At 37.0% G+C, this 27102-nt stretch overlaps 1 protein-coding gene across 2 annotated transcripts; it reads left to right on the top strand.

Annotated features, from left to right (window-relative positions):
• The first annotated feature begins 1113 nt into the window (after positions 1-1113).
• LOC113119731 (serine/threonine-protein phosphatase 6 regulatory ankyrin repeat subunit A-like) lies at positions 1114-27102 on the top strand. Of its 2 annotated transcripts, none has more exons than XM_026289359.1 (28): positions 1114-1140; positions 8950-9033; positions 10546-10624; positions 11448-11518; positions 11603-11803; positions 13026-13113; positions 13208-13350; positions 13637-13849; positions 14626-14704; positions 14770-14884; positions 14967-15049; positions 15199-15262; positions 15362-15430; positions 16307-16447; positions 17281-17392; positions 17476-17502; positions 19309-19383; positions 19767-19968; positions 20820-20907; positions 21007-21124; positions 21694-21904; positions 22177-22264; positions 22472-22555; positions 22630-22775; positions 23620-23702; positions 23903-23985; positions 24065-24156; positions 26155-26444. In XM_026289359.1, the coding sequence occupies exons 1-28, from the start codon at positions 1114-1116 to the stop codon at positions 26442-26444; spliced, it is 3156 nt and encodes a 1051-aa protein (XP_026145144.1). The 2 variants fall into 2 exon arrangements, with proteins under 2 accessions (XP_026145144.1, XP_026145143.1); XM_026289358.1 differs by lacking the exon at positions 1114-1140 and adding an exon at positions 5592-6067 and having other exon boundaries at positions 26155-27102.

The raw sequence follows: 27102 nt of genomic DNA, 5'->3' as shown, positions 1-27102 counted from the left end.
GAACGTGATAATTTGTAAATGCAGCTGTGTGCATTACTATGGGAAGGAACTTTTGGGACAAATGTCAAGTTGTGAGAAGCTCACGCTCTTCTTCACATCTGAAGGTCAGAGTGACTTTTTTTTTAAGTGGTGAGAAAAATAACACTTTTAAGTAAACATCGATGTCTTCACTCCAGCATCACCCTCAGTTAGGCTATGCTAGAATCTTTGACAAGCTGTCACAAAATAACATAGACATTCAGATTAATGTCCCATTTGAGTTGAACGTGAATCATCCTTAAATAGTTTATTACCATGACTTGTCCTTTGCATATTTAGACTTAGTTAATCAAGCAGGTAACCCACTTATCATTTGTTCTTGTAGCTTTAATGTGACCCTGGACCACAAAAAGAAGTTGTGCAGATATATCTGTAGCAATAGCCAAGAATATGTTGTATAGATCAAATTATCTTTTTTTTTCTTTTATGCCAAAAATCATTAGGATATTAAGATCATGTTACATGAAGATATATAAATGTTCTATCGTACATATATATAAAAACGTATTTTTTTATTAGTAATATGCATTGCTAAGAACTTGATTTGGACAACTTTAAAGGCGATTTTCTATTTTTACCCTTTGACCTTTAATTATGAGTGGTTTTGTGGTCCAGGGTCACAAGTATGTAAAATATAAAACATTTTAGTCACAAAATAATAAATATTAGTATATATTCTTTTATATTTCTTTTTTGCATTGTATATCGACATCGAATATAACTTATATTGTATCAATGATAATGGTAAAATAATAATATTATTTTTTAATTAACAAATGAATTAAGTCATATTGAAGTAGACAATTTATTATTATTTATTTATTTATTTTGGCGTGTTTTAGCGCCCTCTTCAGATCTTGTCTCTGTAACTGCAGAGTGGAGACGCTAAAACTGAAAGCTCGCGTGGCTTTGTGCCGCTGTTGTTTGTATATTTCGGGAAGAGTAGAGGAAACTCGAGCCCAACACAAGACAGAGCTTTAACCCCCGACTGCCTGAGCTCTGTCGGGCTCTTTCTGGCTTTTAAACCCGGTTTGATTTCCGCATGAGTTCTCGCGCCGGAGGAGAAAGAAGAGGATGATGGTGCTGCGGCTCAGAGAGCAGGTCTGCACTCACCTGACACACACACACACACACACACACACACCTCACGTGACACACACAACACCTGAAACACACACACATCACATTGTACTCAGATCTCACTGCTGTAATTGAAGTTTGTTTGTTCAGGGTCTTTAATAACGTTCTCAAAACGCTCAAAAACGTTATGTATCATGGAACGTTCTTTTTCTGAAAGTTTCAGTTGGCCTTTTTTTTTTAAATGTTACTTTCAGGACATTCTGAGAATATTCAAATGTAACGTTCCCATAATGTTTGCAAAATGAAAATGGAACGATCCCTTTTCTTTGTTTTTAAAACATTTTTTAAAAAAGCATTCGGAAATAAGGTTTTCATAACTTAATGGGAACGTTAGGTTGTTGCATAGATGCGTTTTTGCATTAATTCTGCTTTTTAAAGGGTTTATTTAGCAATTTATTTAATTATCTTCTCATAAGGATACTAGCATAAGAATTTGTGTTTTTAATGTTTATATCATGACTTTTTACATTTAGTTATTTAGCAGATGCTTTATCTAAAGCAATTGACTGATGATGACTTTTTAAAATAATGTTTAATGGTCCTCGATGGTTTATTATAGTATTTTTGTATTTTATTTTATGTTTTTCTTTTCATTTAAAATGGCCTTTTCCATGCCTTTTTACAAGGAAAGGTATAAAGAGTCATTTTTAATATCTGGCATTTTAAAGCCAAGCTGTTCTGCATCGTTAACTTTGACAGATTCTGTGATATTATTGTCATTAAATAATCTCTGCTTTGTAAGACATGGGTAAATTATGACTGACAGATAGGAAGTTTAACGGCAGTCTGCTTATTTAATGGAGCGTCATCCCTCATGTGATGCAACTAAACATGCCTTCATAAAGCACTTTTCCATTTTCACTGTTTGAGGCTGTTAGTTTCTGTTGACAGGAGAAGATCGAGAGCAAACAAAAGCTTTAATGTGAAACCACTAGAAGTCTATCTTTTATTAAAACATGAAGGATATGATTCATTTGTGAGAATCTGGAGATGTGTATGAATAACATGAACTTCTCTTGATCTGCTTTGGAGGACGGCAGAAGGGGAATGCTGTCTCCAGACAAAGGGTCTCCCACTGGATTGTGGATGTGATCCTAATAGTCTATCGGGACCAAGGCCTACTTGATCACTGGGAGTGAGGGCTCACTCTACCAGGGGCATGGTTGCATCAGCAGCCCTGGCGAACGTGGCCTCTCTAGCAGATATCTGTAGAGCTGCAGGTTGGGCTACACCTAATACATTTGGTAGATTTTATAATCTATGAATGGCCTCCATTCATAGATTATAAAATCTACCAAATGTATTAGGTGTTCTCCTGTTTCTTCTAAAGTTCTGAACATCAGTTCTTTGACTCGGGAGACTGTCTGTCAGCCATTGGCGATGGATGATAGCATCATCTATAGTTGTGACACGTTGGCTTGTCAACATCAGTGCCCCCATGGACTTGTGACGCAGTGTTTGTTCCCAGGAGATAATGAAGGCTGTGATCATGAATTTACACCAGAGATGAATCCTCTTCTCGTGTGTTGTGTTTCTCGTCCTCTAGAGGGAGTCTGACTTCATCAAATCCCTTCAGACTCAGTCATGAGAGTTTTATCAAGATCTGCATGTGGATTCACTTTTCAAGTCTTCAGTAGTTACTAATAATGATATTTTAACACTTGTTAATATAATATAGGTTACAAAAAAATCCACTGCAAATTCCTTTCTGATGCAAAGAACAATTTTCATGAAGAAATATGTCACAATTTCTAGCATGAACTCAGTAATATTTGACATGTTTTGTTTTTGGCATCACACACACGCACACACGTATATATATATATATATATATATATATATATATATATATATATATATATATATATATATATATATATGCGATTTAAGATATATCTATATTTATATTTTTTTGTTTAAATCTATATTTTGTTATTTAATATAGTTTTGATTATGGTTATATGTAATACATTTTAGTAATAATTAATATATTTTTATGTTAAAGTTTTTGGATATATTTAGAATATATTTTTTAAATTTGGTATGGTTTTGGTTATTTAGGATAGATTTTTGTCATATTTGATAAGCTTATATTTTGAGTTGATTTTTCTGATACTAGAAAACATTAGTCATTATCTTCTCAATTTCAATCAGTTAACTCTGTTTATGGCAGATGATGAAATGTCTACTGTGCATTAAATTGATATGCTGCTTGATTTAGCTTGAATGGGGTTAAATTCTGCACTGGACCTTTTATGAAGGTTATTTTTACACTCTAGACTGATGATATCATCAGCTGTCTGCATCAGACAAAGCGTCTGTAATGATGCTCCTGTGCTTCTGCTGTATCTGGCAGGCAGTTTGTGACTGCGTGTTTTCATTGGTCGTGTTATTGAATAGAAGAGCGTGTTATTGGCTGCAGCGGTGCAGGGGGCGGAGCTTAGAGGAGTTCAGTGCTGCAGGGTGTTTACAGAAACCGAAACCTGCTCTACTTCTGATACTGTTTGATACGATACACTAAACCCTCAGAGACACGCTCATGCTGAGACACCACTGACAGTGCACATGGGTCATGTGTTGAAATAGTTCTATTTTTGGTAAATACCTTAGTGAATAAATGTAGCAGTTTAAATTCAAACATTAAGTTGTATATATACTCTGCTGTAAAAAAAAAAAAAAAAAAAAGACGTTGGTTGCATTACAGTACAGCTTTAATACAGTGAAACAGGTAATTTTTACATTTTTTTCCAGTCTGTAACAGATCCAGTGGTTCACTTTTATATTGAAGCAGCTTTTATGCTGATTTTACTGTCAAATGTCATTTGAAACTTTGAGAAAATCATTTTGTTGCCAGCAGCATCAATCTTGTCGTAACATGCTCAGAAGTGCCAGTCACATATTTCTGGATACTTGTGGTGCAAAATTATCTGATAAATCTCATTAATTCAAATAATTTATTTCTACTTTATCTGAAGAAAACTGTCCATGAAAAGTCACTGCCATGGTGTTGCTATGCATCTGCTAGTGTTCAGTCCAGCAGGATTGGTTTCGGAAATTCCTAGTAGTAGAAATATGTAGATATTTTTCTGAGCTGTAAATAATGGCTTCTTTGTGTTTTTTTTTTTTGTTGTTGTTGTTGACAATGTGGTTCTCAGTCATCAGAAATCACATCTGATTAATAATTCTGCAGCTGTTGAAGTGTTGATCCGTGTGTGTGTGTGTGTGTGTGTGTGTGTGTGTGTCAGGCCGTCAGCAGTTTGTTGTGGTGAGTTTGAGCGAGAGGAGGAGGAGGAGGAGGAGATGATGAAGGTGAGCCAGTGAAAATGAGTCACAGATCAGACGTTATCTAATAGAGACTGGAGACAAACACACTCACTCTCATTTATTGGTGTTTCTAAATCAGGGCACTGGTACTGTATTAGAAACTTCAGTGTGAATGTCAGTGAAACATGTACAGGTCACATTTCAAACCCCACTCAAAAAATACAATTAAATAAAACAAAATGCAGATTTAATTATTTAAAATAAACATCTATGAAGTAAGTTAAGTCTATTTTAGGACAATTAATTTTTTTTGTAAAATTTTGTTTTAGGACAATTAAGCCCGTTTTCCAGTCTAATTCTTCTCTCATTCTTTTCAGTCTCATATTTACTTAAAGATATGCAAATTCTGCACAATTTATTTCATTGGCCTTTTCTCAAAGATGTCAGAGGGGTTTGGGCTCCTAAGAGCAAGCTTTAGTGTCACACACTGTTGACACAACATCTCTGTTCCCTCCATCAGGGAAGGAGGGTTACCGTACGTAACTGAGATGTTCTCTGTGAAATCATGAGACTGAGCCAAGACGGCATGATCATAACACCTCTGCAAAATTCGACTTTCAGATTGATAGTCGAATCAGGCTCTGCCTATCCATTCAGGGTCACCCCAATAAATAAATATACAAATGTATGTATTTATGTATGTATGTGTATATATAATATATATAATTTTTAGATTTAAATATGACCTGAATTTCTTTTTGACAAGTTTTATGGCATTCACCCAGATAAACAATAAACTAACAGTTAGTCTTCATCTTCTGCATATTTACAGTAAGTAAAAAAAACAAAAGCACAATCATAATTTACATTTGAGGACTTCCCCAAAGTGTTTTTCTCATGTTTAGTTATTTTGTTCCCAAAGTAAAAAAATATAAAATAAAATAAAATAGCACACAGTGACCTTGTTCAATGTCCTGACAAATAATAATTAGATGACTGTGTTTGTCCCATCAGCTCTGTCTCTCTGCTCATATTTCACTGTTGTTAAAGGCTCATGCTGTCGGAAGCTCGCTGTCTCATTACAAAACACCCCTCGCTCTCTCTCTCTCTCTCTCTCTCTCTCTCGCTGCAGTAGGGTTGGTGTGTTATTGCGGTGGGGGTTGGATCTCTGTGTGTGTGTGTGTGTGTAAAGTGCAGGATTCAGCAGAGTGGAGCTCACACACCATTGTCCTCTCAGATCACACACAGAGAGACAGTGTGTGTGTGCATGCGTGTGTGCCTGTGTGTGAGTGTGTGTGTTTGAGGACGCTGCATCTTCTTACTGCAGCACTGCTGATGTTCCCGCTCTGAGGAATTCCCTGTTCTGCGATTGTGCACGTTTGGAGGGACACTAATGGCATTGGAGATGAACATCATGGACAGATCTTCTGTACGGAATAACACAAGGGTTTTTTTGTGAAAGCGGTTTTCGTGTGTGTGTGTTGGAGAGGCAGGCATGCGGTCGGAGCGCATGAGTCGTGTGTGTATCGTGGTCCTGGAGGAGGTGGAAGACGACGAACCCTCCCCTCTGCATTCCAAAGCCGCCCAAGACAACATTTCCCAGAATTCCTCTCAGGACGAGAAGGTGAGGTCCTGGATGATAATGTGTGTTTGTTGAGTGTGTGTAGCAGCGGTGAACTTCAAAAGAGTGTGTGAAGAAAGTCGAACGGCTGCTTTAGTAGGTGCATGTCGTGATCTGTCCCCGTTATTATCTGCAGACAGATACAGACACATTCATCCGTCTCTGTCACATCTGATTGGGGTTTCCAGGTGAGGTCCAAAAATTCCCTTCGGAAACCCGGGATCATGTGACTAGGGCGAGTTGTGGACCTTTGACCTGGACGGAAATGCAGCTGTCAGCAATAGGACACGCTTCACACGCAGCACACGTTCGTTCATTCAAAATACACTGGCTTTTATAAAAATGTTACTTTATTTTTAACTTGGCATGGCGTGAGATTCACCGGAAAGGCCACAGATGACCATCAACAATTGCAAAATATAATGCAAGAAGAAACACACTTTACACAAGTACAAATGCAGACATAAACAAACCTCGTGTACTCTTTGCTATTTGTTTGATTCATATAAAAAATATTTTTAATGCAGTGAGGCCACATTTAGTAATTAGATAATATATTTCAAAACTTCTGTAGATTTTTTTTGTCTCATCTTTTTTTTATTTTGTAAAAACCTTTTTTAATTCGTTTTGTTGACTTTTATCTAAAAAAAAATGTTTGTTGAATTTTTTCTAATATTCCTTAATTCTTTCATTAATTCATTTTTTTTCTATTTTTTTTTTATTTCTCATGGAGATTTACTTTTAAAAAAACTTTTGTAAATGGTTTGTTGTTGAGGTTTATCTAATATCTATTTTAGGTTTTTTTTTTCATTCAAAGATGGATGACACATTTTTATTTATTTATTAAAGTCGTTTTATCAAAGATGAACTTTAAAAAATTATTTGTCAATTTTGTCTTTATTTTTTCCTAATAATATATTAAGATTTCATTTTGTCAAAGCTGAACTTTTTTAAAAAACATTTTTTGTCTATTTTGTTTATTTATGCACGCATGTATGTATGTATGTATGTATGATGTATGTGTATTGCTACATTTTAGCCTGTTGCACAGTTACCTTCATGTGTCTGAGCCATTATTCAGGGAGTTCACATATATATTTTTGTTCAATCTTGACTGAATTTGACCTACAAAAGAAAGAGGAACACGTTTTTGTGTTAATGCTTACTAGTGTTTCATTGTGGCTTGTTCTCACACATTTCAAACCAAAATGCATCATGTACAGCTACAAGTGTTTGTGTTTTGATCAGTGAGTTAAAACAGCAGTGTGAATGCAAACCTAGTCAAATTAGCAGTATAATCATCAGTTTAGTGGATGAAGCGGACAGGCAGGTTTCAGTTCTGTTGATTTAGTCAGCTGCTCTGGTCCTTTAATAGTTAAAATCATCCTTTGAAGACCAGTCTAAGTGGTTCTGACTGGTTTCAGTCAGTTTTCAGGAGCTTCAGGCTAAAGTTTTTGCTGTTGTAGCAGGCCACGTTTCCTTAAACAGAGGAAAGCTGCATTCTTTCTTTTATGATGTTCCCTTCTGTCTTTCGTTCTCACGTTTGTTTTCAGCTGCTGCATCATGTGTTTGTTGTGTTTGTGTTTGAGGTGAATCCACATACAGGCTGCAGCAGGTGTGTGTGAGAGAGAGTTTTTCAGTATTAATTGTTTACTCTCTCAAAAAAGGTGCGAAATCTGTCACTTGGTTGGTACCTTTTCAAATGGCACTAATATTAATGTACTTATTTGTAAACTTTAGGTACAAATATGTACCTTTGAAATACTGAAATGCACCTTTCAGTGGTAAATAAGGTACAAAAACATGACTTTTTTGCAGCAGGTGTGTGTGTGTGTGAGAGAGAGAGAGACAGAGAGAGAGAGAGAGAGTTTTTCAGTATTAATTGTTTACTCTCTCAAACAAGGTGCAACATTTTTAAAGTGTACTGTTCCAGTGACAGCTTTTGGTACTTATTTTTATTTTATTTTATTTTTTTACTGTGAGAGCTGTGTAAGTTGCACACATCCTGTAGTGTCACTTGAGAGTGGAGGGCGTGGCAGGTGGGCGGAGCCAGGTGGGGCTGGACTGGGTGGGGCTTCAGTGTTGTCTGTCCTTATATGGAATAAAGATATTTAATGCATGTTGTTATTGGGAGTGATGCAGTTGTATTTCAGTATTATTTATATACTGTTATAGGATTGATTCAATGTTAGTTTTTGTTTCTTTGAAATATTTATGCTTTAATATGCTTTTATAGTTTTATTACAGTTTTAGTTTGTATTTGTTTCCAGTTATTAATTTTAGTTCTTAATCTGAAATTTATATCAGTTAATTGCTAAGACAACAGTTAATCTTTTCATATTTCGACATTGATTAGGATTTGACTTGAAGCATGTATAATTTTAGATTCTTAAGTGGCAAATGTTTTTTTTATTATTATAAAAAAAGTATAAAAACCATATCTACATACAGTATCTCAATATATTAATCCATGCCTACAGTAGTATATTCCTCTCCTAACCAGTGTCATAGTTAACTCAGCGTTCAGGTTCGGCGAGTGTTGTCTCTCCATGTTCTCACGAGTGTTGTTAAAACTGATTTTATTCACTATTAAATACATTAATTTCATGCTGTACTTCAGTCATATTTTCTCTTTGGCATGCTGATGAATCAATGGTTTCTTGTTAAACCGACTGACGTCTGATTCTCAGAATTTCTTTTCTGCATAGATTAAACACAATGTTTCATTCATTTAGTTTCTTTTCATCTTCACACAGCATTTAGCGCAGACGCTGTTATTTGAGACAAGCTTGTCAGAATTAGGGTTTTGATTGATATCAGATGTGTTGGTTTGTCTTTCATAGTTCAAAAGCCCTTAAGTGTTGTCTGTGACCATTTCTCCACAGACCTCTCTGATTAAAGCCATATTTAATGGAGACGCAGATGAAGTTCGCTCGCTCATATTCAAGAAAGAAGACGTCAATGTACAGGTAAATATCCATAACTTGCAAAAACTCATGAACTGTCCATTGAAGTTCTCTGAAAGTGGTCATTTTTCACATTTTATTGCATCTGGCTTGTTTTTGAGACCCGTTTATTGATTTCTCATTGATGGATGATCTTGGAAAGCCTTCTGGAATGCACACAGAGGCCGTTCTTGTACATTATTTCTCCTATTTTCGTAATGGATGTTCATCCGAGAGGCTAAAAGGCTCTCATGAGCTTGCATTTGGACTGGAGAGGGTTTATTTTACTGCTCACTGTTTAATGAGGAGTCTGTTTTCATTGCCGATGTCTGGAGAGACGCCCACTCCACTGCCAGCCAATCACTGATGGGCTCTCAGGTCACGTGACTCGGTGCGGCTTGGCCTCCTGTTTTCCATTCTCATTCCAGACCAGTTGGAAAACAGAAGCCTGCAGGGTGGCATGACACTGAAGAATGAATGATAGCCGCTCTTTAGTGATTGCCTGTATTGATGGAAGTGTCAAACATCCCGGTCGCTTTCCTCAAGCATCTGGAGGAACGCTTAAAGCTTCAGATTAGGTGTTTGCAGTAGATCCTGGGGACCTGAAATAGAGAAGTGTGTGTGTGTCTCATGTTTCTGCATGCCGTCTCTAGAGATCTGCGGCCGCATTGATCTCTCTCTCTCTCTCACACACACACACACACACACACACACACACACACACACACACACACAAATTCAAATGTGTCCCTGTGTGCCATACACAAGAATCCAGTGTGTATCATAGAGTTTAACACACACTCTGCTGAAACCACACATGCATCAAACGCTTCCAAATGGAGTAAAACTCGTGCAAATCAGAGGTGAATCACTTACACATGTTGCATAAACAACAGACCGGTATAAACCATCAGCTCACTCTGTTTTAGCAGAAATGAGAGTATTTGATTGGTTGATGTGTTTCTCTTGCAGCGATCGGCAAAGGATTTTTTAAAAAGAAATTAATAATTTTATTCAGCAAGGATGCATTGTTTATCAAAAGTGAGAGTAAAGAGGTTTATAATGTTACAAAAGATTTATATTTCAAACAAATGAACTTGAACTTTCTATTCCTTAAAGAAACGTGAAAAAAAAATATTTCCACAAAATATTGTGCGGCACAACTGTGTTCAACATTGATAATAATCAGAAATGTTTCTTGAGCAGTAAATCCATATATTATCCTGATTTCTGAAGATCATGTGACACTGAAGACTGGAGGAATGATGCTGAAAATACAGCGCTGCATCACAGAAATAAATTACACTAACAGATATTCACATGGAAAATTATTATTTTGAATTATAATAATATTTCACAACTTTGACTATATTTTTGATCAAATAAATGCAGCCTTGGTGAGAGACTTCTTTCAAAAACATTGAACCATCTTATCCACCCTAAACTTCTGAAAGCTATCGTATTTGCTGAAATAGTGAAAATACGTCGATTGTTAAACATGACTTTTGATGAAGTGTTGTGTTTGTGAATCCTCAGGACAGTGAGAAGAGAACGCCGCTTCATGCTGCTGCGTACCTGGGCGACGCTGAGATCATAGAGCTGCTCGTCCTGTCAGGTATGAAGAGCAAAGATCAAATATCAGCCGGGTTTATTCATAGACCAATATCATGATAGAATTTGGATTGATGGATACTAAACTACCATTCGAAAGTTTAGGCTACGTTTTTGAAAGAATTCTCTTCTGCTGACTAAGGCTGCATTTATTTGATTAAAAAAAAAACAGTACAAATTTTGAAATATTATTACAATTTAAAATAACTGTTTTCAATGTAAGTATCTGTTAAAATGTAATTTATTTCTGTGATGCTCCGCTGTATTTTCAGCATCATTCCTCCAGTCTTCAGTGTCACATGATCTGCAGAAATCAGAATAATATACTGATTTGCTGCTCAAGAATTAGGAATCTTTTGTTACATTATAAATTTCTTTGATCAGTTTAATGCATCCTTGCTGAATAAAAGTATTCATATCTTAAAAAAAAAAAAAAAAATCTTCCAGATCCCAAACTTTTAAATGATAGTGTAAAACTAGAAATAGAAGCCACCTAGCAACGAATGTGTATATGAAATATGTAACATAAATGAATGAAACCTATTTGTTGAGCACTACCCCAGTGACACACTGACAAAACACACACTCATCTTGTGACGTCTTGAATTGGCCGTGTGTAAAGGAGGAGTTGTTGTCACAAATAAAAGAGGAAAAGTAACAGGTGCTGCAGTATTTTAAGCAACAGATGTGATCCCAGAGCATTCAGGGAGTTTATTTTGAACAGGCTTATGGGAAGCTCCATGTATCCTGCTTCAGCTGTGACATTAAAAGTGTAATTAATTCACACACACACACATCCTATCCCTCTCTCTCTCTCTCTCTCTCAGGGGCGAGAGTGAATGCCAAAGATAATAAATGGCTCACTCCTCTTCATCGAGCCGTAGCTTCCTGTAGTGAGGTAGGACACGTCCTCCGGCGGCAGAACAACAAATATAAACACATGAAATGTCTTTCCAGCTCAGTAATGTGATTGTGTGTTCAGGAGGCAGTGCAGGTGCTGCTGAAACACTCGGCGGATGTGAACGCGAGGGATAAGAACTGGCAGACGCCGCTGCATGTGGCCGCTTCCCATAAAGCCATGCGCTGTGTCGAAGCGTTAGTCCCATTGATAAGTAACGTCAACGTGTCGGACCGCGCCGGACGTACGGCTCTACACCACGCGGCCTTCAGCGGACACCTGGAGGTCAGGCGCTCAGTTTTTCACTGTTTACTGATCAGCAGATGCTCGGTATCTGTCCTGCTGGATGGGACACGTTTGCACAATGTACTGTGGGTCATAGCAGAGTTCATCAGAGCTGCTTACACCAGGAATGAAACCAAAAGATAGAATGCAACAAGAAAATCTGTTTGTTCACATATTTTTAATGGGATATAAAGAAAGCCATTTAATAATATCAGTTTCACTCATGTTAATGCACTGATATTGTGTCATTGTGTGATACAGGACAAAACCACTAGTTAATTCCTTCTTTTGTGCATTTTTGCCATCAGTAAGATTTTTATTTTATTCATTAAGGCTGCATTAAATTGATCAAAAGTGACAGTAAAGACATTTATGATGTTACAAAAGTTTTCAGTTTCAAGTAAATGCTGTTCTTTTGAACTTTCTGTTCATCAAAGAATCCTGAAAAAAAAAATGCATGACAGTTTCACACAAAAATATTGGGCAGCACAACTGTTTTCAGCACTAATAATAATAATCGGAATATTTCTTGAGCAGCAAATCAGCATATTAGACTGATTTCTGAAGATCGTGTGACACTGAAGACTGCTGCAAATTCGGCTTTGATTAGAGCAATACATTACATTTAAATACAAAGAAAACAGTTACTTTAAATTATAATAATATTTCACAATATTACTATTTTACTGTATTTTTGATCAAATAAATGCAGGCTTTTGTGAGCAGAAGGGAATTATTTTAAAAACATGAAAAACGTACCAACCCCAAACTTTTAAATGGTTGTGTACATTAATATTTGAACTCTCCAAACAAACTGAGGCCATCTAAAAGTCATTTGATCCACAGCTAGTTAAAGCATTTTTACCTGTAGATCTAATCGGTCTGTTAAAACAACCTTTGCTTGCCATGATTGCTCGACTGGTTTGATGTGTTTTTCATATCTTCTTTCTGATTGGATATCAACAAATCCAACAGATTGAGGCCTGTCTAGAATGCCGCTGGCAGATACATGACCCAAAAGCTGATATATTATTGATCGGTGAAGCATTTTTATAGCACATAAGGGTAAAAAAGGACCAGCTTTCCAAACAAAGTCAAATAACAAAGATTTGAAGTCATTTTAAGCCATTGCTGTCCTTTTGAATGTGTGCTGATATTAGATCTAAATGAATAAAACCTCCAGTTTAGTATTCATGGTGTAGTCTGTCTGTGGTCACTGCAGATGGTTCAGTTGCTGGCGTCCAGAGGTGCAAACGTCAATGCTTTTGATAAGAAGGACAGACGAGCCGTCCACTGGGCCGCATACATGGGTGAGACGCCAGCATCAACATCAGAATCAGCGTGAAAACATGTTTCCATCAGCCTCAGATCGGTTTAGAGCAGATGCATCGCTTTCTGTCGCAGGTCATCTGGAGGTCATGAAGTTTCTGGTGTCTCACGGCGCTGAGGTTTGCTGTAAAGATAAGAGATCATACAGTCCTCTTCACGCCGCTGCCTCCAGTGGAATGATCAATGTCGTCAAATACCTGCTCAATCTGGGCGTTGATGTAAGTAAGCTCCGCCCACAGCAGATAAAGCTCCGCCTCTTGGTCGCCAAGTGAACTGTGTATTAATGCCCTCATCTTAAGTTGCTTAATTAATTGACTTTAGCATGCATAAGCTTCATTCAAGAAAAAACTTTACTGTTGTTGCCTTTAAAATTATATTTATAATTTGATATGCAATGCATATCCAAATCTACAATTAAAATATCACCGAACACATATTGCTATACCCTGTTTTTCATACTTTATAAAAGAAACAAAGCAGCCTGATCTGTGTGTCTCTCTTCAGATTAAGGAGCCGAACGCGTACGGAAACTCTGCTTTGCACCTGGCGTGTTTTAACGGGCAGGACGTGGTGGTGAATGAGCTGATCGAAGCAGGCGCTGATGTCAATCAGGTGAATGAGAAGGGCTTCTCCCCGCTGCACTTCACCGCTGCGTCCCGCCAGGGGGCGCTCTGTCTCGAGCTGCTCATCGCCAACAGAGCCAACGTCAACAGCAAGGTCAGTGAAGAAAAACCCTCACAATATGTCAATTAAAGTCTTTAAACTAAAGAAACAGACATATATATATATAGCCAGTGACACAAATGCTCTTACTACACACAAACATAAAAAAACTGACACCGTTAATGAAATTAAAATGAAACAAATGGCAGACGAGAGCAGAGCAAAATGAGAAAGTCTGGTTGTTCACATGCTTCCATCGGATTACTGATGTTAAAAGTGTGATACTGTCCAAAACAACTTGTTAAATGTCTCTATTTAGCATTTTTCTTGCATTACAGATACAAAAAAACTTTTAATGAAATACTTTTTTCCTTTTTTTTGTTTTTGTTTTTAAGAAAATAATGCTTTTATTCAACTAGAACGAATTAAATTCATCAAATGTGTACGGAAAGACATTTATATTGTAACAAAAGAAATGCTGTTCTTTCTGTTCATCTGTGAATCCTGAAAAATGTCTCACGGTTTCCACAAAAAATATTGTTCAGCACAACTGTTTTCGACATTGATAATAATCAGAAATGTTTCTTGAGCTGCATATTACACTGATTTCTGAAGATCATGTGAAACTGAAGACTGGAGCCATGATGCTGAAAATACAAAATTACATTCTAAATTACATTCTATTACAGATTTACATAGAAAACAGTGAATTAAATTGTAATCATATTTCCCAATATTACTGGTTTTGCTGTATTTTTGACCAAACTAATGCAGCCTTGGTGAACAAGAGTCCTTTTTCAAAAACTCGTGTGTGTTCCTCTTTTGTCCAGAGCAAAGATGGTAAAACTCCTCTCCACATGGCAGCCATTCACGGCCGATACTCCAGATCACAGGCCATCATTCAGAACGGTGAGTGTGTTATTTCCTCCGTTTCTTGTTCATCTTCCTCTCATCCTCTCTTTCCTCTTTGATAGGTGCAGAGATAGACAGCGAGGATGAGAACGGAAACTCTCCGCTTCATGTAGCGGCTCGTTACGGTCACGAGCTGCTCATCAACACGCTCATAACCAACGGTGCGGACACAGCAAAGTGAGTGACAGGATGTGTATTTACAGCTATGCATAATTCATGAGCTCATGCTGATCATGTGACCGTGACTCCGCCTCTGTAGGCGGGGCATCCACGGAATGTTCCCGCTGCATCTAGCGGCTCTGAGCGGATTCTCAGACTGCTGCCGGAAACTGCTCTCCTCAGGTGACTCGCATTCATTGTGAAGATGTATTGTGTTTATAACAGCAGTTCAAATCGATTTCTGTGCATGATATCTGTGCATATTTTCCCCTCTCTCAGTAAAGTGCCTTGGGCTTTTATCTAGTCTTGATAATGGATATCTGTTGGTTCAGGTTTTGACGTCGACACGCCGGATGACTTTGGCAGGACGTGTTTGCATGCTGCGGCTGCAGGAGGGTGAGTCATCACTCACTAATGGCTCATCGGCGCCCCCTGTGGCCTGGATGATCTGTTGTCCTGATCACGTGACCGTCCGTCTCTCCTTCTTTTCTCCAGGAATCTGGAGTGTTTAAATCTGTTGCTCAACACGGGTGCGGACTTTAATAGGAAAGACAGATTTGGGAGGTGAGTTGCATTAAATCATCAAACGTGAGTTAACTTCAAAATCAAAAGAAACACTACGATTCAAACAGTAAAAAAAAGAGTATCTTCAGCTTGCCAAGACTGCATTTATTTGCTCAGAATAAAACTGTAAAAATATATATAATTTCAAATAACTGTCAATCTGTTTTAATATAATTTATTCCAGTGATGCGCAGCTGTATTTTCAGCATCATTCCTCCAGTCTTCAGTGTCACATAATCTTCGGAAATCATGAAAATATGATGATCTGCTGCTCAAGAAACATTTCTGATTATTATCAGTGTTGAAGTCCACCGAATATGTTTGTGGAAACTGTGATGCATTTGATTTTTGAACTGTAATGTAATTAAAATTATATTATTTTTGTTTTACAACAATTTAAGCTATTCTTGTTACTGTTATGTGTCCACATATTTCATTAACTTTTTGATACTGTTATAAATATTCTACAGTCATTTTACAAAGCCAATTAATCTTAAATAGTGAAGACAAAACTGTGATGGAAATTAAGCAAGCCAAAGAAACAAACCTAAAATGAACCTAATAGCTTAATCTTTATAAATATTATAATTCATACAGTATATTTTCATATAATTACTGTATAGTTTATCTTGTATAACATAATATGATGTTAGTATATAATACAGTGGTTTGTCATAGATTTCTATGTGTGTGTATATATACACACACACAAGTACTTTTTCTTTCTTTTTGGGTTGGCATGTCAGTAAAGCATGCTGGGATGTGTATTTTCCTACAGATTTCCAGCACAGATACTGATAGAGCTGCAGTGGTGAAGCAGTGTTACAGGAATCCTGCAGCAGAGATCTGGTTATGATTTATCTCTGTCTCTCTCAGGACGGCGCTGCATTACGCTGCTGCTAACTGTAACTATCAGTGTGTGTTTGCTCTGGTGGGCTCCGGGGCCAGTGTGAACGAGCGGGACGTCCGGGGCTGTGGTCCTCTGCACTACACCGCTGCTGCAGACTCAGACGGCAAGTGAGTGAACACAAACACACTGCACACATTCAAGGTCGAGTGGAGTGCAGTGCAGTGCATTGTGGGATACGGTATTGTCAGTGGTGTGTTCTAGTAGCACACACACTGGATCAGCAAATGCAGTAGGTCATGGGGTATTTCAGGCATATAGAGGTTTGTTTATTGTGCACCGATACTGCTTGCATACTAAATTTCACAAATAGAATACATTAGTGCCGCTCACTGTTTCCAGAAGTATTTTCATGATTGTTTTAAAAATATGTTGAAAAAATGTGATTTGATTGCTTCTGCAAATGCATACACCATTGATTAACTACCTTTAGAGGTCTTTCAAATCAATTTCTGTTAAGGACTGTGTTTTGCATCTTTGTTGTTGTTAAGTAATACTATGAAAAACAGTTTCTTTAAAGCTTAAATAAAATATAAATAATTAAATATTAGATAATATGTGTAAAAAATAATTGTGTTTATGCTAATGTACTGAAACTATGAAAAATCGAACTGAAATAAACGAAAGAAAAAAGAACAATTTGCTTTCAATGACTGTGAATCTGATTGTTGGAATTTTCTGAACGGCATCATGGGTAGTGTAGTTTTTTACCACAAATTCAGCTGTTGAACACAATAACAAAAAATAAAAAAAAGTTGAAAATAATGCGAACTGATGGCTTTTACAAAGCCATTGATTGACACAATCTGAGTTTGTCTTTACAGGCGTATGAGTTAAAAATCAGTTTGACTGTGGAGAGATTGAGTGGGGTTTTGAACACGTCTGTATTCTGTAAAGTGTGTGTTTGACTCAGGCCTCGTGATCTGATGGGTGTATCTGTCAGGTGTCTGGAGTATCTGTTGAGGAACGATGCGAATCCAGCTCTCAGAGATAAAGATGGATACAGTGCTGTTCACTACGCCTCAGCGTACGGCCACCGAGTGTGTCTGGAGCTGGTCAGTACAACATACACACATACACACACACACACACTCCTCACTGCTGTGTTTGGTGCTCATCTCTGTGTTTTGTATTACAGATGGCCAATGAAACACCGTTAGATGTGGTGAGTTGAAGTCTGATTCTGTCCAGTGCTGCCATCTAATGGACTCATAAACTCACTATGACAGTGGTTCCCAACCTTTTTCCTTGGGCCCCCCCCCATGTACATATTTAACAATTACTAATAATGTATATTAGTGCTGGGAAAAAATTTATCGCATCCAAAATAAAAATGTTTGTGTTTGCATATTATATATGTGTGTACTGTGTAGAATTATTTTGTATATATAAATACACATATATGCATGTATATATTTAATATTTTTATTTATTTATATATAAATTATTTATATTTATATTTGATATAAATTATGTATTAGGCTGCTGTATATACATTACATACATGCAAAAAAAAAAAATTAATACATGCATATGCGTGTATTTATATACAAAATAATTATACACAGTTCTTACACACATATATTATGCAAACAAAAACTTTAATTTTGAATGCAATTAATTTTTTTCCCAGCACTAATAAATATATATATATATATATATATATATATATATATATATATATATATATATATATATATATAAGGGGTTTAACGGTTCACAAAATTCACGGTTCAGTTCGAAATTAAAACTAACATAATAAAGTGTGATATTTTTTACTTTGAGTAATTCTGGAGCTATAATTTATTCTTCTTATGAGAATATAAAACAAAACAGCTTCTTGGAAAAAAATAAATATTGTAGTAGTTATAAACCAAGGTTTATTTTATTTCAGATTAACATTTGAGGGCAGCAATTGTATTCATAAGGTCAAAATAAAACCGACGTAATGTTACTTGAAGGCATTATAGCCTACTTTCATGGTTGCAGTTAGTGTTACTACAGTAAATACATGGTGAATGTTGCAGATCTGGACACTGGATAGTTCATTCACGGCACAATGTTTCTTCCTGGTTTCCACGTGCTGTTTGATCTGTTAATAACAGAGAAATTTGAATGTTTCTCTCTAGATCTTGCAGCGATGTTGTTACTTCTGTCGCAAATTCAAATGCTTTCTTTACTGGATCTCTTATTAGCGCTGTGTAGTAACAGCATCGCATGATCACGATCGGCTCGCGCTGCACTGGCCCAAACTGATAAACGGTCCATCAACCACACAATAACGAGCAGTTTCGTTCCGCTTGCATTATGTTTGCCATTTGATGTTGGGCACTGTTGTGGTCGCGCCGACGTATCTTACATTATGAGCGCGCTTGCCACGCGCAACGCGCCTATATTTAAAATAACGAAATGGTAATTGATATCGGCATTGTTAGCATATGATTTTTTTTTTAAACTTTGAAAAAAAATCTTTATATAAAATTATAAGTAGAACATTTTATGCATCTTTATTCCCCTCAAAGCATATCCGCTCCCGCGCCCCCCCTGTGAACTCTGGCGCCCCCCTGAGGGGCGACCCCAGGTTGGGAACCAATGCACTATGAGATCACAAATCAACTCTATTTACTATATTAAGAAATGTTTCCGCTCTTATGTTTGTTTTATCAGTGTAAGAAGATGACATTTTCATAATCTTTCATTACCTGTCAAACCGTAAAATTCTCTTTCCACTTCTGAAACCATTGTTATGTTGAAGTATCCAAGCTTATGAGGGTCGAAAAATACTATTAATGAATGACAACCTAACATTTAATGATCCAGTCTCATGCACTTCTCATGCACAGTCATGCACTTATTTCTCTGAATATTCAATAACTTGCATGCAATGTCATTTCATGTTCTCAAGTATCATTTTTATTAATTTTTTTCACTTTACTCATATATAATTGAATTTAAATATGTGTATTTTCAGCTGATGGACACGTCTGTATCAAGCATCCTCCACGACACAGATGTCCAGCCTCCCGTCAGCCCTTTACACCTCGCGGTAACTCAAAGTCATTTAAAACCACATTAAACAATAAAACACTGTGTTGTTACTGTTAACTAATACTATACTAAAATAAAAGTGTATTACAATGTACTATAGTCTTGTTGGGCATAATGTAAAAAAAAAAAATAATAATAAAAATGTAATATAAATAATAATCACATTATACAAGTTTTCAACCAAATAATAGGGTTCATTAGTCCATTGTAAGTTCAACATGCAAGTCAAAGATTAGCTAGATTGATTTAAAGTGTGGCTCATCCAGTCAGCTTTTAGAGTTCGAATCTGATTTATGATATTTTTTATGTTGAGTACAGTAATGACATTTGAAAACTGAAGTTGTTATTGGTGTGTGTGTGTGTGTGTGTGTGTGTGTCCAGGCGTATCACGGTCACCATCAGGCTCTGGAGGTTCTGGTGCAGTCTCTGCTGGATCTGGACGTGAGGACGCCTCAGGGTCACACTGCTCTCAGTCTGGCGGCGTTTAAGGGTCACGCGGAGTGTGTGGATCTACTGATCAGTCAGGGCGCATCCATGATGCTGAAGGACTACACACACAAGAGGAGCGCCGTACACTCCGCAGGTCAACACACACACACACACACACACACACACAAGACTCAGCCTTAGCCTGAACACTGCTCATATTACACACAGTTGATTGCATTTACCAGTTGCTGGATTTGTCTTTTTTTTGTTGTTTGAGGTGCTTGGTAGCTAATAAATTGGATGTCTGTTAGCACATCTATTTGTTCATGGTCACTGAAGTTTGTGGTCAGCAATGTCTATTAAAACAATTATCTGTTCAGCAAGGCTGCATTTATTTGTTTAAAAAAAATCAGTAAAAACAGTAATATTGTAAAATATTTTTTTTATTTAAAATAACAGTTTTTTATTTGAAATTATTTAAAAATGTAATATATTTCTGTGATGTGCAGCTGTATTTTCAGCATCATTCCTCCGGTCTTCAGTGTCACATGATCTTCAGAAATCAGTCTAATATGATTATTTGCTGTTCAAGAAACATTTCTAAAAAGGATCAGTGTTGAAAACCGTAGTGCTGCTTTATATTTTTGTTGAAACAGAGATACATTTGACAATAGAAAGTTCAAAAGAACAGTATTTATTTGAAATAGAAAGTTTTGTTACATTCTAAATGTCTTAACTGTCACAATTTAATGCATAAAACAATAAATAAATTAAATCTTTCAGAAATTATATCCAGTTTAAGATTTACTTGCATATAAATGCCAAAATGCAGAAATATGAACTGCTTGATCACTTTATGTGTCAATCATATGGTGTTTTTCGGTCTAAATGGTAAGTTTTGGGTCAAAATAGACTTAGTATAGAATAGAAAATAGACTGGTTTTATGATGCTTGTCTTGCGTAGGCAGACCTGATGTGATTGTGTGTTTCTGTGTCTGTCTGCAGCCATGAACGGTCACTCTGAGTGTCTGCGTCTGCTCATCCACAACACTGACCAGCAGACGGCCGTCAGCATGCGTGATGGGAAGGGACAGTGAGTTACAGGACTTCTGCTTCTCAGATGTGTGCTCCATTGATTGTGGGATTGTTGATCTGATCGTGTGTGTGTGTGTGTGTGTGTGTGTGTGGACAGGACTCCTCTGATGTTGGCAGTTCTGGGTGGACACACAGATTGTGTGTATCTTCTGTTGAGTGAAGGAGCCTGTGTGGAGGCCAGGGATGATTGGGGCAGGACGGCCCTCCACCGCGGGGTCAGTTACACACACACACACACACACACACACACACACACACACACACACCTGCCAGTCTATTTATCTTTTTTTCTAAATGACACTTTTCTGTACCTTAGTTTTAAAGGAATGGTTTCAATTCAAATTCAGTGCCAAAAAATATTTGAAAATATTAAGCTTAATTTTTTTGTGTAAAAATATATATATATATTGTATACATGCATGTAATGGCAAAACGTTATTTATTTTAATTCAAAAAAAGGAAAAAAAAAAAAGAATAAAAAATATAGTAAACCAGGTTATGTGCTTTGAGAATTTAACCTGTTTTGAATTTTAATGTTTGTTTATATTTTAAATAACATTTTTATTTTCATACTATGTTATTCATTTCTTTTTAAGTTTTATTTTTAGTAAATTTTTTAGTAATTTATTTAACAAAAGCTGAGGGATGAGATGAATTTATTTTCTGTTTTAATCCATTGTATGCCACACATGCTGCTGAAAGAGTCATTCTAAACTAAGCTCTTCTTTGTGGTGTGTGTGTATGTGTGTGTGTGTGTGTGTGTGTGTGTGTGTGTGTGTCACAGGCAGTGATGGGTCAGGAGGCCTGTGTGGAGGCTCTGTTGCAGCACGGCTCCAGTCTGCTGGTTCAGGACAGCAGGGGGCGCTCTCCTATGCACCTGGCGGCTGCCTGTGGTCATGTGGGGGTGCTGAGGGCCCTTCTGAAGGCCCAGAAGACCGTCCTCGTCCTCAAGGACACCTGTGGTTACACACCGCTGCACTGGGCCTGTTATAATGGTACATGTGTGACGTTACCCTCACTGTCATCCCAGCAATACGATGTGATGAACAGCTTCACCACCCTGCATTATACAGTATTTGCTCAGTGATGTACTTTGTGCTGCTGGTTTCAGAAATAGTGGCTGTTTTGCTGTAGCATGTCAATCTCTTATTATGTGCATTTTGTAGCATGTAGCTTTTTTTCAAGATGCCGTGCAGTAATAAATGAAGCAATATCATATACCCTTCATGATTTGATGTATTTTTCTCTTATTTTCTGTTGATCTCAGGTCATGACGCGTGTGTTGAGCTGCTGTTAGAGTATGATGTGTTTCACAGACCGGAGGGAAACTCCTTCAGTCCGCTGCACTGCGCCGTGTAAGAAACATCTGCACATATCATGTGCATATTAAACTTCATATGAAATGTTTGTAGTAAAGCATGACACACTGGAGGAAAAAAAGGGTGTAGAAATGATTTTCCCTCAGAAATTGCTACAGAGTAGATTAATTACAAAGAAACAGCAAGTAGCACTGAATCAAATGAAAAAGTATTTTCTAGTAATCTTTATTCTCTCTGTTTCAGTATGAATGATAATGAGTCTGCGGCTGAGATGCTGATAGAGACTTTAGGTCCAGCGATAGTAAACGCCACAGACTCTCAGTCCAGGTGAGAGCAGTGTTTCCTCACGGATCAGATGTTTCCGAGCTGCTCTGCAGTGTGTTGTTGTGTGTGTCCCGCAGGACTCCCCTTCACGCCGCGGCGTACACCGATCACGTGGAGTGTCTGCAGCTGCTGCTGGCTCACAATGCTCAGGTCAACGCCATCGACATGCTGGGAAAAACAGCGCTCATGATGGCCGCCGAGAACGGACAGACTAACGCCGTCGGTGAGACACGCAGCAGATTTCTGCAGTTACAGAACACTAGCAGGGTCAGAACAACACAAGTAACAAATGCATAGAAGTAACTAATAAAGTTCTCTCAAACGCTACAGTGTAACAGAATTAGTTACTTTTATTTGAAGTAAAACTGCAATATAATGTTACTTTTATAAATAATGTTTCTTATTGCAAAACAGTCTTTTTTTAATATAAGGTTTTATTTTCAGTTTTCATTTTAATTATATTTTTAGATTGACTAATTTTATATGCTTTTGTCATTTGCATTAATTTCCATTTAGTTTTGTACATTTTCAGTTTTAGTTTTAATAATTGTATGTGCATTGATCATTGTTTTTTTTTATTAGCTTTATTTTTTTTCAGTTTTAGTAATTTTATGTGATTTTGTAATTTTTTTAAATATTTGTTTATTTTCATCCCAATTTTAGTTTTATACATTTTATGTCAGTTTGTCTTTTTTTGTAGTTTTTTTTTTCTTTATTTTTAACTTAAGTTTTAGTAATTTATGTGCTTTTGTCATTTTTTTATTATCTTTATTCCTATTTAGCTTTATTTTTATGTCAATTTTAGTTAAAGTATAGTACTTCAGCTTATTTTTAGTTAGTCACCAAGGCAAAATCTAATATTGAATTTTTTTCAGTCATTTGAATAGTTTTCATATTATGAAAAAATATCAACACTGGTATTAATACAGACACCTGGTGTGTCATTGCGTTGCTGTGGCTCAAGGTGGCGCTAGTTTCCCTCCAGCAGATGTGTTGTTATTCAGGAAGCTTCTGTGATCATGTTAATCATGATATTGATGTGAGCTGCTGCTGGTTGTGTTTGTCAGAGGTGCTGGTGAGCAGTGCTAAAGCTGATCTGACGTTACAGGATGCTAACAGAAACACAGCCCTGCATCTGGCCTGCAGTAAGGTACTAAACACACACACACACACACTGATTTACATCAAACACAACATCTACTGTACATCATTGCAGCCCTGCGGCCAGACAAACTACTGGAAGTCAGAAAAATTGCATGTATTAATTTAGTATATGAATCTCAGTATCTATTGTACAGTCTTGTGTGCAGAAGTATTTCCATCAGGTAATGCAGATCTAGTCATTTTCAGGGACATGAAACCAGTGCCTTGTTAATTCTTGAGAAGGTGATGGACAGAAACCTCATAAACTGCACAAACGCCGCGCTGCAGACGTGAGTCCTGTATCCGTATCTTCCTCATTTGTTGTCTTCAGTTTTCTAGATTATAGAGAGCTGTTTTTATCTCTGTCAGGCCGCTGCACGTGGCTGCCGGTAACGGGCTGACGGTGCTCGTACAGGAGCTGCTGGCTAAAGGAGCCAGTGTCCTGGCCGTGGATGAGAACGGTGAGCACTTACCTCTGAAGCAAAAGCAGCTGTTTCTGATTCAAGCAAAGCACAAATATTATATTATAACTGACTTGAGCTAAAACTAAAACCATGAAAAACCAAACAAAAAAAAAACTGTGCATTAAAGCTTAACTGAAATCAAAATAAGCAGTCGAGCAACAGAAAAGGACAGCAGTTAGTGTAAGTGTTTTACCTTGTTTTTCTCATTAGATTACAGAGTGGTTGTTGTTGCTAGGAAACTTTGTTTTTACTTGCTGTGTTTTACCATGGTAAATATGTGCTCAAATTGCGTTTGTACTCATGTTTGCGCAAGTCACGGGACTCTCCAGTTTCAGTTTGCTAAATGGTAAAAGCCAGTGTAAGTACTTAATTAGCTGTTTGGAAGCCCTTGTTAGCAGAAGCAGTGGAGAAAGAGAACTGTCTGTCATCCAGACCAGCACGCACCACTCCATCTGCTCCCTGGCTGTCCGAGGTTCTCCGTGAACATTGCTTTAAACTCAGGGCTGCAGAGATGAAATGGCATAAATCAAGAAAACTTTACCGACCTCAGTGTGTATCAATCTCTCCTCTCTTCCTTCTCTGCAAATGCTTTCACTGATAAAACATCATATTACCACAACAACATTAACAACTGTTCTGCCTCTCGCACACTTTTACAAACTTTCTCTTCTCTTCTTTGACCTCCTTCTCCTCCTCCTTCATCCAATCTTACAGCCGATGACTTTGCAGTTTTCTTCACTAATAAGACAAGAACCACTTTCAGAGACAGACATTTCCAAACTTATCCTTTCCAATCATCGTACTACTTGTCTTGCACAACTTCTTGCTACTGGAGTTCCTCAAGGCTCAGTGCTTGGACCACTTCTCGTCTCCATCTACATGACGTCATGAGCATCTGTGATTCAGAAGCATGGCTTTTTCTAACCCTTTCCTGTCTGAGTGACATTTCTAGCTGGATGAATGACATCAGTTTCAGCTCAACCTTACTGAGACCGAACTTCTGGTGGTTCCAGCTAACACATCGTTTCATCACAACTACTCTATACAGCTAGGTTCTTCAACCATAACTCCTTCCAGGACAGCCAGAAACCTTGGAGTTGTGATGGATCATCAGTTAAGCTTCACAGACTATATTGCTACAATGACCCGGTCCTGCAGATTTGCCTTTTACAACAATAGGAAGATTAGACCCTTCCTGTCAGAGCAAGCCACCCAACTTCTTGTCCAAGCTCTTGTTCTCTTGTTCTCTCATTTTTAGGAAAATAACAACTGAAATAAAAATTAAAGGCAGAAATAAAAGAACTAATAAAAAAATGACAAACGCAATTACAAAAAAAGGAAAACAAAAGTAAATCCAAATTCAAAGTATTAATAGAAACTATAATACCATCTCTATTATACTGAAATAATACTTTTACTTACAAAAATAAATAAATAATAAAGCTTTTAAATTGAAATCTATATTAGAGAAACATCTCCCAGTATTATTATTATTATTATTATTATTATTATTATTATTATTATTAATGTTATTTTTTTAAATTATTATTAAATACTTAGCAAGGATGCATTAAATTGATTAAAAGAGACCGTAAAGCTTTGCCACCTCAGGAATACATTTTACAATTTGTTTAAAATACATTGAAGTACTGTAGAAAACTTATTTAGAATTTTTATATTTCACAGTATTATTATTTTTTTAACAAATAAATGTAGCCTTATAGACTTGTAGTAATATATTAGTTATTTATACATTTTCATGTATCTTAACAGTGTACTGTGTATTTTACTATTACAAACAAGGTTTTGTGTGTGTGTTTTGATGTTATTTGTAAGTCAATGAAGCTGAATTGAAAGTCGCTTTGGATAAGTGTCTGCTTAAGGAATAAATGTAAACGTAAATGCAATACAAACACTACAATAAAAACTGAACATGATTTAGTTTTGCATGCCTGAACAATCTGAAATCTGAATTTAATCCAATGTGTTCTCCAGGTTACACTCCAGCTTTGGCTTGCGCCCCAAACAAAGACGTGGCTGACTGTTTGGCTCTGATCCTCTCCTCCATGATCCCCATCTCTCCCAGCAGCACCGGCACCATGTCCAGCCTCACATTTACCACCATCAACCACTACTCCAGCCCATCCCAGACCGTGACCTTTGACCCTTTATCTGTGCTGCGCTCCGAGCACGTCTCCTACCGTAAATTCAAAAGTGTGGGCCGCAAGGACTGCCTCATCATCCCCAACGAGGAACTCAACGATTCAGACTCAGAAACATACTGAAAACACACCGCCTCCTGTCCTTCAGTGTCTTAATCAAACGCCTCATTGGCTGACAGGTGACTATATGCTAATTAGGGTGTCCCTTTATGACTGGTGTGGCCGAAGTCTCAGGAGAAAATGGAAAAACAGGAGAATAATAGCCCACACTACAGTCCAGTTTGTTTATTCTCTACAGTATCGAGCTGTTTGAACCCTCAAGCATCACTTAAACTCATTATTTTAAAGCCAGCTTTATTTTTATGTAATGCAAACGGCTCATATTGACAGCTGTGGGACTGTAATTCCTGTAATTCATGTGTAACACGAGGAGGTGAAACTAAACTAAAGACGTCAGGGACCAAGAGCTGCTGACTTTTACTTTTATCCCTGTTTGTGCATGAAGATTGACTTTAGGTTTGCATCATCATGGATTATTTATTATGAAAAAAATGAAGAGCAAAAAAGGCCTTTCAGGGTTCAAACAGAGTATTTATTCCTCTGCTGTTGTGAGCAATTGTAGCGTTCTTCCTGCAGTGTGTTTGTGTGTGAGTGAGGGCGTTTGTTAATTTGAGTGTGTGTGTGACAGAGATTATTTTATAAGAGTTTAAAAACAATGAAAATATAATGTGTTTGACTTGACCTTTTGGTACATTGTTAGCAATTATAAATAATTATAAAT

Source organism: Carassius auratus, chromosome 19 (genome assembly GCF_003368295.1).
Source record: "Carassius auratus strain Wakin chromosome 19, ASM336829v1, whole genome shotgun sequence".
Classification (NCBI taxonomy): domain Eukaryota; kingdom Metazoa; phylum Chordata; class Actinopteri; order Cypriniformes; family Cyprinidae; genus Carassius; species Carassius auratus.
Note: the sequence above shows the minus strand (reverse complement) of the source record. Positions and strands in the feature narration are given on the sequence as shown.